The sequence below is a fragment of the Xyrauchen texanus genome, chromosome 13 (assembly GCF_025860055.1).
Source record: "Xyrauchen texanus isolate HMW12.3.18 chromosome 13, RBS_HiC_50CHRs, whole genome shotgun sequence".
Taxonomy (NCBI): domain Eukaryota; kingdom Metazoa; phylum Chordata; class Actinopteri; order Cypriniformes; family Catostomidae; genus Xyrauchen; species Xyrauchen texanus.
Window position 1 is genome coordinate 16329567 of NC_068288.1, and position 12445 is coordinate 16342011.

The 12445-nt window shown below is 37.9% G+C and overlaps 1 protein-coding gene across 2 annotated transcripts in view; it reads left to right on the plus strand.

Annotated features, from left to right (window-relative positions):
* rptor (regulatory associated protein of MTOR, complex 1) overlaps positions 1 to 12445 on the plus strand; it is a 287332-nt gene that overhangs the window by 258547 nt on the left and 16340 nt on the right. Inside the window, exons 28-31 of one of the 2 annotated variants that reach the window (XM_052141047.1) lie at positions 1845 to 1969; positions 2144 to 2245; positions 9567 to 9614; positions 11746 to 11852. In XM_052141047.1, coding sequence (XP_051997007.1) covers positions 1845 to 1969; positions 2144 to 2245; positions 9567 to 9614; positions 11746 to 11852 — 382 coding nt within the window. The remainder of the gene's footprint in view (positions 1 to 1844; positions 1970 to 2143; positions 2246 to 9566; positions 9615 to 11745; positions 11853 to 12445) is intronic. The other variant, XM_052141048.1, reaches the window with a different exon arrangement.

Consider the following 12445-nt stretch of genomic DNA (forward strand, 5'->3'; position numbering starts at 1 on the left):
CTGCACATTTCAGTTTTTAGCATTCTGGATACTGGTAACCTGTACTGAGATTTGATAGGTTTTTGTGTTGCTGCATTTTCCATTTATCAAAAGTATTCACAGCCTTTGCCATGACACTCAAAATTGAGCTCAGGTGCATCCTGTTTCCACTGATCATCCTTGAGATGTTTCTACAACTTGAATGGGAGTCCACCTGTGGTAAATTCAGTTGATTGGACAGGATTTGGAAAGGCACATACCTGTCTTTATAAGGTCCCACAGTTAACAGTGCATGTTAAGAGCACAAATCAAGCCATGAAGTCCAAGGAATTGTCTGTAGACCTCCGAGACACGATTGTATCGAGGCACAGATCTGGGGAAGGGTACAGAACAATTTCTGCGGCATTGAAGGTCCCAATGAGCTCAGTGGCCTCCATTATCTGTAAATGGAAGAAGTTTGGAACCACAAGGACTCTTCCTAGAGCTGGCAGCCCGGCCAAACTTAGCGATTGGGGGAGAAGGGCCTTAGTAAGGGAGGTGACCAAGAACCTGATTGTCACTCTGACAGAGCTCCAGCGTTTCTCTTTGGAGAGAGGAGAACCTTCCAGAAGAACAACCATCTCTGCAGCACTCCACCAATCAGGCCTGTATGGTAGAGTGGCCAGACGAAAGACACTCCTCATTAAAGGCACATGACAGCCTGCCTGGAGTTTGCATAAATGCACCTGAAGGACTCTCAGACCATGAGAAACAAAATTCTCTGGTCTGATGAAACAAAGATTGAACTCTTTGGCCTGAATGGCAAGCATCATGTCTGGAGGAAACCAGGCACCGGTCATCACCTGGACAATACCATCCCTACAATGAAGCATGGTGGTGGCAGCATCATGCTGTGGGGATGTTTTTCAGCGGCAGGAACTGGGAGACTAGTCAGGATCGAGGGAAATATGAATCCAGCAATTTACAGTGACATCCTTGATGAAAACCTGCTCCAGAGCGCTCTGGACCTCAGACTGGGGCGAAGGTTCATCTTCCAACAGGACAACGACCCTAAGCACACAGCATAGCACACACGTAGGAGTGGCTATGGGACAACTCTGTGAATGTCCTTGAGTGGCCCAGCCAGAGCCCAGACTTGAACCCGATTGAACATCTCTGGAGAGATCTGAAAATGGCTGTGCACTGACACTCCCCATCCAAACTGATGGAGCTTGAGAGGTCCTGCAAAGAAGAAACTGCCCAAAAATGGGTGTGCCAAGCTTGTAGCATCATACACAAAAAGACTTGAGGCTATAATTGGTGCCAAAGGTGCTTCAAAGTATTGAGCAAAGGATGTGAATACTTATGTACATGTGATTTATTTTTTTTTTTTTAATACATTTGCAAAGATTTCAAGCAAACTTCTTTCACGTTGACATTATGGGGTATTGTTTGTAGAATTTTGAGGAAAATAATTAATTTAATCCGTTTTGGAATAGGGCTGTAACATAACAAAATGGAGAAAAAGTGAAGCTGTGTGAATACTTTCCGGATGCACTATATGTGTAATACAATTAAAATGTGATTTCAGATGTTCATATGTACTGTACATCTGTTTGCGTGTCTGAGACAGCTGAAGGGTGTGCGAGGAATGAACGAACAAGGAGAAAATAGATATTATTTTGAATTTGTTGAAAGCAAAAAACTTTAAGTGACAATTGTTTTTGAAAGTAACTTAAAATTAAAGTAATTAGTAATTGTGTTAATTTTCAATTAAGTAATTAGTAAAGTAAGCAGATTATAATTTTAGAGAAGTAGTTAGTCATTTGTAGTGGATTCTTTTTTTTGTAACACTGGCTATTTGTATTTTTATGTGTGTTGAGCAGTTTTTGGGACTGGGAGAAAGGAGAAAGGTTGGATTATTTCTACAACGGCAACCCACGGTACACACGCATCACGGCCATGGAGTATCTGAATGGCCATGATTGTTCACTCCTCCTCACTGCCACTGGTCAGTTCGCCTGTCTATCATGTTAACACAACCTTTAATCTGTCTTCATTTTTGTCAGTTTCTTGGCTTACTTGCACCATGCCACTCTAAAAGAAAATTGTTATAATTTTTTTTTTGCCAACTTTCTGTCAGGGTTATGTTCAATATTTATTTATTTATTTTTTTTTTTTGCAGATGATGGAGCATTGCGCGTCTGGAAGAACTTTGCAGACCAACGGAATCCAGAGATGGTCACTGCATGGCAGGGGTTGTCTGACATGCTGCCCACAACACGAGGTTTGCTTTCACACTTACACTTTCACACTTACAGTACTGCCCTTCTTCTCTAATCTGAGACTTTTGTCCCAATCTATTCTCTGCTCAGCCAGTGATTGGAAAAAGCTGTTGGAATTTTTTCAAAAACTGGCTCTTCAGTGGGATTTGAAATTAAATTGCAGTTTGAAATGAGCTGAATGACACGTCAATGTCAGCGTGAGTTAAACTGGGATTGGCATTAGTTGTCAGCAGCAGAGCTCATCACAACCCCGTCAGTTAAACCCAATTTGACTCACAGACATACTGATGATGTTTCTGCCCAACGTGTGTGTGGGGGGGTAAAAACTAGTAAATACAAGGTTATTATGCTATAAATGTGGTTTATGAGGACATTTCTAGTTTCCCCTTAATTCAAATCACTAAAAAACATACTGAATGTTTTTGTTTTTTGTTTTATTTAAAAATGCAGAACGTTTTTTGTGAGGGTTAGGCTGAGGGGGTAGGGTTAGGGGATAAAATATACAGTTTGTATAGTTTAAAAATCATTATGTCTATGGAGAGTCCTCATGAGGATAGCCGCACTAACATCTTTCTGTGAATAATGTCCAAGCTGATGTTCTTCAGAGGAAGGTGACCCCAGCTGTCAAGCTCCAAAAATGAAAAAGAAAAAGCACCATAAAAGTATTCCATATGATTTGTGTTTATATTTAAATTTCTTCTAAAAAAGCAGTACATTAGCTTTGTGTGAGGAACAGACAAGAAGTAAGAACAGACTGAAGTTATTCACTTTTCTGCCCTTCTGCCGTGGCTCTTAAATTCCTTCACTCTTCCACACATTCAATCCTGCCACGTTCGTAATAGGACACAAGAACCACTGAAGTTTGTATGCAGTTTTTTTTTTCTTCTGTGGTACACCATGCTTCCAACTGTCGACAAATAAAGAACTTATTGTGAGTATCGTGAACATGCCAGGATCTATGATGGAAAGAAGTCTTTTCAGGTCTTAAAGAAATTGTTGTCCCAAAAATGAAAATGTACTCATCATCATGTAATTTTAAACCTGTATGACATATTTTTGTATTTAGAAATGCAGGTAACAGATGAGCCTCTGTGAGTGAGCGAGCTTCTCTCAACGGACGTCAATATTCTTACTCAAAAATGACTTGTATTGTTTCTCACTAAAACCTTTTGTATGCTTTCAGAGGACTTTTCACTACTTTTATGAAACATTTAGGTCCTTTTCTAAGATTTAAAGTGAGTCACAATCAACTGCCATTCTGTTGAGAAGATATGCCATGATATTCATTAAAATATTTTCTTTTGTGTTTGTGTTCCACATTAGAGAGAAAGTCATGTGGGTTTGGATTGACATCTGGGTGGTTATATAATGACAGAATTTACATTTGTGGGTGAATTATTCCTTTAATCACTTGTGGTGTGTTTCTCAAACTAAGATGTTTTATGACTTCAGATAAGGTGAACTCAGATCTCATTCATTAAAAGAGGTTACTACTACAGGGGGAAAGACAAACAGCATAATATGAATCAAGTCATGGCTTCACTTGAACAGAAGTTGAAAGGAAATTCAAGATATATTCCCCCATGTCCTTCTGCCCTTACCACGGAATCCTAGACAAATTTAAAATTCATGACATTTCTGCATGGAAGCATGTCTTATGTGAATCCATGCTGGATGACACTTATACCTCAATATCAAAGTTAAAAGGTATGATTCCATGTTTGACTCAAAGATCAGCAGCTTTATAGAAATTATAAGTGTCATATCTCGGTGTCCCTGATGTTCAGACATCCTTAGCGCTGTTTCTCCTTCCCGCCCTCCCAGCATATATTAACAGCTGCTCAGTCACTCTCTTTCTCTTTCCTTTATTTTCTTTATTTTTAAATTACTTTGACTCCCCTGCAAGTTCTTGCCATCTGTGTTTTTTTGTTCTATGTAATGTGTGTAAATTCATTTGTTATGGTCCTCTGTCATTGGAAAGGTGAAACAAGGCTTCTGTTTTCTACAGTGTGACTCACTTTAAAAGGATTACTCTTGCCCAGTTAAGCATGTGCATTAATGTGGTCCTTAGTATAACAGTATATATACTTAGTATATCTCATCATAGAACATGTCAACTTTCCAAAAGTATTTCATATCAACTACACATATACCATGGTACTGAATTATTACCATGTAGTTACCACGGTGCAGGTCTCAAGATCCATGGTAATAATATTTTATATGTCCAGAAACCTTGGCCATTACAATGGTGCCGTGTCCAAAAGGCCATGAAAATGCCATGGTGCTTTTTCATTACTGTGCACTTGTTGACCTCAAATTTTTCCATTAATAAAATTATTTTAAAAGTTCCACTATGAAACACAGAGCATAGCCCACAGGATAATGCAGGAAATAAATGAGTGAATATGTTTTTCATGATAGAAATCATAATGTCCTTCAGGATTTCAGGAGAACATGGTCTCAGTCACGTACATCAGAAAGCTGCTGGAGCCTCTGGCTTTCCTGAAGAGCTCCTGCTCATCTGTGCTACTTTAAGATGGATGAGTGAATTTTGAGCTCTGAGAGCAGATAGCAGCCTTGCTATTCGGCTACCAGTGAGAAAACTCAATTTAATTGGCAGATGTCATGCTGAGAAACCACAGCCTTGTGCTCACTCCCTCCCTTTCGTGTGTGTGTGTGTGTGTGTGTGTGTGTGTGTGTGTGTGTGTGTGTGTGTGTGTGTGTGTGTGTGTGTGTGTGTGTGTGTGTGTGTGTGAGTGAGTGAGTGAGTGAGTGAGTGAGTGAGTGAGTGAGTGAGTGAGTGAGTGAGTGAGTGAGTGAGTGAGTGAGTGAGTGAGTGAGTGAGTGAGTGTGTGAGTGAGTGTGTGAGTGAGTGAGTGGATAATGTTTCAGGTGAAATGTGAGTGGGGATCATCTTTTTGTGTTTTCACCAATGGAAATGTGTGTATGTGCAGGGCTCAACAATAGGGATGTCCTTATACCGATACTGGTAATGTACTCGTACTTGTAAAAATGCTCCGATAACAAAAACCGATACCATCTGACATACAAATGTCATTACGTAAACATTCAGCCCACAAATTAAAATCATGTTATGTCCTAGTGAGATTATATAACCGCAAAAGCTGCGATTTAATGAGATAAATATTTAGTTTGCATGTATTTCAATTTTGAGCGCTTGTGAATGTGTGGAGACAGTGTTGTGCTGACGCCGGCTGCTCATACCTTTTTAAGGCTCCTCCAAGGCTCATACAGGGAAAACACTGTCATGATCATCACACACTCTGTTTGTTGCAGATGACAGTAAACAGAGTGTCAAATTCATGTTGTAGCGTGAGGCACATACAGAGTACATATTTAATTAAATAGCAGCCTTCTGCAGTTTATGCACTTTGAGTCACGTAGCAACCAGAGTGGGAAGCTGCTGTCATAACGTCAGAGCTCCTTGGTCAAAACAACATAGAAACACTTTAAAATAAAATCTCTGTCAAAATTAAAGGTAAATATAAAGGAAAAAGTAGCATATAAATACACTCACCTAAAGGATTATTAGGAACACCATACTAATACTGTGTTTGACCCCCTTTCGCCTTTAGAACTGCCTTAATTCTACGTGGCATTGATTCAACAAGGTGCTGAAAGCATTCTTTAGAAATGTTGGCCCATATTGATAGGATAGCATCTTGCAGTTGATGGAGATTTGTGGGATGCACATCCAGGGCACGAAGCTCCCGTTCCACCACATCCCAAAGATGCTCTATTGGGTTGAGATCTGGTGACTGTGGGGGCCATTTTAGTACAGTGAACTCATTGTCATGTTCAAGAAACCAATTTGAAATGATTCGAGCTTTGTGACATGGTGCATTATCCTGCTGGAAGTAGCCATCAGAGGATGGGTACATGGTGGCCATAAAGGGATGGAGATGTTCAGAAACAATGCTCAGGTAGGCCGTGGCATTTAAACGATGTCCAATTGGCACTAAGGGGCCTAAAGTGTGCCAAGAAAACATCCCCCACACCATTACACCACCACCATCAGCCTGCACAGTGGTAACAAGGCATGATGAATCCATGTTCTCATTGTGTTTACGCCAAATTCTGACTCTACCATCTGAATATCTCAACAGAAATCGAGACTCATCAGACCAGGCAACATTTTTCCAGTCTTCAACTGTCCAATTTTGGTGAGCTCTTGCAAATTGTAGCCTCTTTTTCCTATTTGTAGTGGAGATGAGTGGTACCCGGTGGGGTCTTCTGCTGTTGTAGCCCATCCGCCTCAAGGTTGTGCGTGTTGTGGCTTCACAAATGCTTTGCTGCATACCTCGGTTGTAACGAGTGGTTATTTCAGGCAAAGTTGCTCTTCTATCAGCTTGAATCAGTCGGCCCATTCTCCTCTGACCTCTAGCATCAACAAGGCATTTTCGCTCACAGGACTGTCGCATACTGGACATTTTTCCCTTTTCACACCATTCTTTGTAAACCCTAGAAATGGTTGTGCGTGAAAATCCCAGTAACTGAGCAGATTGTGAAATACTCAGACCGGCCCGTCTGGCACCAACAACCATGCCATGCTCAAAATTGCTTAAATCACCTTTCTTTCCCATTCTGACATTCAGTTTGGAGTTCAGGAGATTGTCTTGACCAGGACCACACCCCTAAATGCATTGAAGCAACTGCCATGTGATTGGTTGATTAGATAATTGCATTAATGAGAAATTGAACCGGTGTTCCTAGTAATCCTTTAGGTGAGTGTATATAACTACTGTGAAGTTATGTACTATTCATTGTAATACTACTACTACTACTAATAATAATAATAATAATAATAAATCAGTACTAATTGTATTATACTTAAGCAGTGTCTAACATCTGTGATGTTCTATTATGCAGAATTTCATTTGATAAATTATAACTCCAATGTTGTATTTTGGAATGCACTTCAATTGATAAGAAATAATACAATATTATGTTGAAAATAGTTATAATAACAGGATTATAATAAAAAATACAACTTAAAAATAAAAACTATAAGTAACTGTATTCCACTACAGTTACAATTAAAATCAATGTCTAATTAGAATAGTTACATTAAAAAAATATTTTGATTACTGAAGAGATTACTTTGAAATTTATTGTCATTTGTTTCATTTAATATTTACTCCTTTCAGATGGCAAACATTAATACATATAAATGATGCGATCCAAAGTGCATTTGAACAGTGGTAAAATGCTTTATTATGATGTGTTACATTCATACGAGCAGACAGTTAAGTAAATTTGAAGTATGTTTGGAGCAGAATAAATAGAAATAAACCTTGTTTAAATTGTCAGCTTTACACTAAGCTAAAATACTATTTCTAGCCATTTTACATGCACGTTACCAGGCACGAATATATATTTTTATCAAGAAAATTCACGTTGGATCATAATTTCTTTTTTTCTAGTAAGACCTTTGATATTAGGGCAAAAATCATATTCTTGATAATAATTTTTGTATTGTTTAACTGTAGAAATATTTAAAAAAAAATCCTTAAAACAAATCAATTTGATTTATCTTGTTTTAGAAACAATGCAGCATAAGATATTTAGGATATTTAGAATGTATTTTTAATGTGTATTTTGTCTTACTGTACTGGCAGAGTTTTTATAGTCAAAACAAGTGAAAAAATCTACCAGTGCTGAAGAAGTAATCCAAAGTATTTAGAATACGTTACTGACCTTGAGTAATCTAACGGAATATGTTACAAAAGACATTTTACAGCATGTATTCTGTAGTGGATTAAATTTCAAAAGTAACCCTCCCAACCTTGACAATAACACACTGCTTCACGCTACGTTCAGTGGCGGAGCTAGGGGGTGACAGTGGCCATCCAAAGCCTGGCCACCCCATTGGCCACTCCACTCGCAATTGCTGTTTTAGACATTGTTTTTTTGGTCATTTTTTGGCACAATTTAGTTCTTTAGAGGTGAAATCATCTCTGTACAAACTTAACATGTGTTCACACCAAGGTCGCCACACCTCTCCGTCCTGGGTGTCATTCTATCATCTCATTCACCACTTATCTTCCCGGCCTCACTCTGCCCAGACGCCACTCGGCCCCCACAACTCAGTATCGGTGAGTACTAAAAATGAAGAATCAGTACTCGGTCTCATTCTCAAAAAAATGGTATCCCTACTCAACAATAATGACAGATATATTTACAATTTATAGCAGGGCTGGAATAATTAACATGTTAATTTCTGCGATTGATGTGAACTGTTTAAACAAAACAATTATTGTGGCATTAGTTTTTCCCCACTTGGCTTGTGCTATACGTGCATTCAAATTATGGCCATGAAGTATTTTTGAAATGTCTCATTTTCTGGTGCAGTAGTGCTGTATGTGCTCACAAATTATCTCAGACCATCTCAGTGAAAGTGAACGGCACTCAGAACAGCGAATTATGTTCAGACAAATTCTATAACTATGGCGTAAAATAATAAAAATAGATATTATTTTACTACGATTTAATAGTCGACTGGGTCGCAAACACAACAGTTTGAATGTTTAGTCAAGACTAAATTTGACCAAAGAGAGAAATATTTTACATATTTGTTGCCTAATTTAAATTATTATTAATGTAATTTTATCCCTAGCAATATTTAAAAAAAATTGTTTGTGCGGTTTCCCCCCAAATTTCCAAAGCATTAATGGAAATCATAGGCCTATTTCATTATATTATTATGAAGTTAAATTGATTGGATATGTGGGGCCAATTCAGTATAAAGTTACATATAAATGGCCTCATCTTAAGGTTAATGTGTATTAGGTTTACACTGTAAGTGACAATTGTATTGTTAATTGTATAAAATTTGTATGGCAATTAATCGTCAGCCAAAATTATACAATTTATATTTTATAAATACAACAAAACATCTGTCAACCAGTTAGATAACATTTCCTTGGTGATGTATTTAAATCAGCTGAATTTGCAACTACAATGTTCAGCGTATCACAGAAAACCTATGTTTACGTTAAGAAGGCATAGTAGCATGTACATGATTAATGAATGAAAGATGTAGTGGCAGCACAGTACTGGTCTAATAGGCAAGTGACACTTCCGTCAACTAGCCCGAAACCCCACAGTGTGCGTGTGTGTGTGTGTGCGTGCGTGTGTGCGTGCGCGTGTGCGTGCGCGTGCGCGTGTGTGTGTGTGTGTGTGTGTGTGTGTGCGCGCGCATGCGGGCTTGCTAACACGGTGGTGTTCTCTGGCTGATATACTGACTGGCCCGCCTGCTCTCCCCCCGTGCTCTTCCCCTCTCCATCTCTTCTCTCACAGGTTTAGCCCGACGGGTCTCAATCTATCTTGACAGAAGTAAGCAGGGAGGTGAGTGCTTCTCTTCCTCCCTTCCACCTTCATTTGGTGGGTGTGTGTTTGTGCATGTGACTCTAAATACTCAACATCTAACACTTTCCTAATTCCAAACATAGCTTAACAGTTTCCTCTGCATCCATCTAATTGGCTCTTTTCAATCCTCCTTCCATTCTGATTGTTGGAAGTCAAATCTGTTCAAAATATTTAGTTTGAAAAATATTCTTTGTGGGTGATCCAGCCCGATAAATTACATTGAAAATCATTTGTTCTTGTTTATAATAATGCATACCTCAAGGAAAATTATTACATTTGTAAACTTTTGTTTTAAGCAATGTTCCCTGAGCAACATCACCATCAACTTAAGTGTATTTATTAATCTTACGTGACTCAATCAGACTGGTGTCATAACTGTGCATATTTGTGTTGATAAGAACAGATAATGTGTGTATAAGATGCTCAAAATAGCTTGAGTGTATGTTTGTATATATGCACAACATTCTGTTTGCATCTGAATTAGTTCATTTGTTGTGAAGTTCATAAATCTCACTAAGGTGCGAGTTCATTTAGTGAAGCGAAAACACCGGAATTCTGGCAGGTGAAGACAAACCAAAAAATAATGAATGTTTTTCATGAAGTTTTTATTCCTGATGTGAAACCCTCCCTTGGCTTCTCCATTTATATCTCAGCAATGTTTGGAGGGAGGATTGTGAGGGAGTTTCTCTCTTTCCTCAGAGTGGATTTTTGACAGACAGCAGAACTTTTGAAAGTAGGGCAGCAGTTCCAGCATCACAGCATGTCCTGATCCACATAACCTTCGGCTGTGTGTTTAGGACACCCATTAAAGACTGTTCTTTGTGCAGATGATTGAACAGTTGCAGAGAATGACAGGCAGATGGACAATCAGAACTGAACAGTGCACCAGTCTAGACAGAAATCGTCCTCTCTCAGCTTTCATAAGATGCTCTCAGCGTGAGCGCTGATGCCTTGCAGTAAAGTTGTTTTCGGTCGGTTAAATCTAGAGATCTGCAGGCCAACCCAGCGTGTGAACGAGAACCGACCAATTTTGTTTTCTTTTTTTTTATTTTTCTTTTTTTTAAGTTTTGAGAATGATCTGAATTGAGAAGACCCAGACATGGATTCTTACAGTGCTTATTCAAAGATGGAGAGTGTGTGCATTCACAACATGAGTTTGGTTATATTATTAAACTATTGTTAATATATGGTTATATTAAACTATTGTTAATATATGGTTATATTATTTAAACTATTGTTAAATTTAAACAATTATTTTACTTAAAATTTTAATTAAATTAAAGCTATTTTTATTCAACAAAAAAAAATATTATTAATTTTTTCCATTTAATTGCAGTTTAGTTTCACCCAAACCTGACATGTAATACACCATGTTGTTATAATAATCAATAGTCACTGTCTAGTATCTGTAGTGTCTGCACTAATGTAGTGTGTAACCTGAAATGAAATCTTATAGCCCTTAAGATAAAATCTAATAACTGAGTGTTCTCTCAAACGAGAATCATATTACTATATCATAACTGAATTCACTAAGGCCTGGAACACACAGTGCTAGTTCTGACACTCGGGAGGTCATGATCCCCCTGCCCAGAGTACAACTCAGTTTATCTTATAATTGTACAGACTCGGTACACGACACAACTTTATGACCTGTTGAATTCCGACAATTGATTTTTGCACTATTCTAATAAAATAATCAGTTTTAAATTGCATCATCTATAAACAATTACCAGAAAGCAAACAAAAAGCTATGATTACAAATGAGTTACTAGGAGTGCTACTTGGGTGTTGAGAGATGTGTTCCTTTGATGCTCTTCAGTTTGGAGATCCAAAATGTTTCCCAAATAAACAGAAAGTCTGAGGCACTCAAAAGGAATATAAGTCTAAAAGAGGCCGAAACATGTTGGCATATGTTTTTTAATGGATAGCCAAGTTTAAATAAAGGCTTTTTAAACTTATATTCCTTTTGAGTGCCTCAGACTTTCTGTTTATTTGGAAAAAGCTATGATTGTTCCAGTGTTCCAATAATCAACATTTGGTCTACCTAGCTAGGCTGTGTGTGTGTGTGTGCGTGCGTGCGTGCGTTAACCCACTGTGCTCTCTCTTTAAGGTGCAGGTATGGTGGTGGATTGGGAGCAGGAGACCGGGCTCTTGATGACGTCTGGTGACGTACGAGTAATACGGATCTGGGACACAGAAAGAGAAATGAAAGTACAGGTACTGGCTGAGTTACACACACGCCTTCACCTTAAACACATTGGTCCCAGACTGGCTTTGAAACTACATAAATTATTTGCAACACTTTCAGTTTTTGGGTCATGCTCTGAGCTGGAAAATGTATTTTCCTCTCAATGTCTTACCAGTTCAATACTTATGAAAACATATATTCTGAGTATTTTTTAAACTAATGAAAGTGACATTTGTGTGACGAAATTAGGTCAGATTATTGGCATTACACATGGCAAAACTGTAGTCCTTGATTACACTGCAAAATAAACGTCTTATTTTCCAGCGATAAATATCAATGCATCCTTTAAATGAAATACATTTACAAGAGAAGTAAAATTGTATAGAATAACAGATTTTCAGAGAATAAATATTGAATTAATTATTTTTCTTAGTTTTTGTTCTTATTTTGAGAATATATATATTTTTTATAAGTCTACATTTTATAGTAGTCTCAATATATTATGCAATTTTGTTTTGCAAGTTTATTATACTTCACACTGGGGACTTGTATAACCTTGAAGGCATAATGACAGACTGACTGTAGATAATGTAACTTATTTTAATGCAACTAACCAGATAAA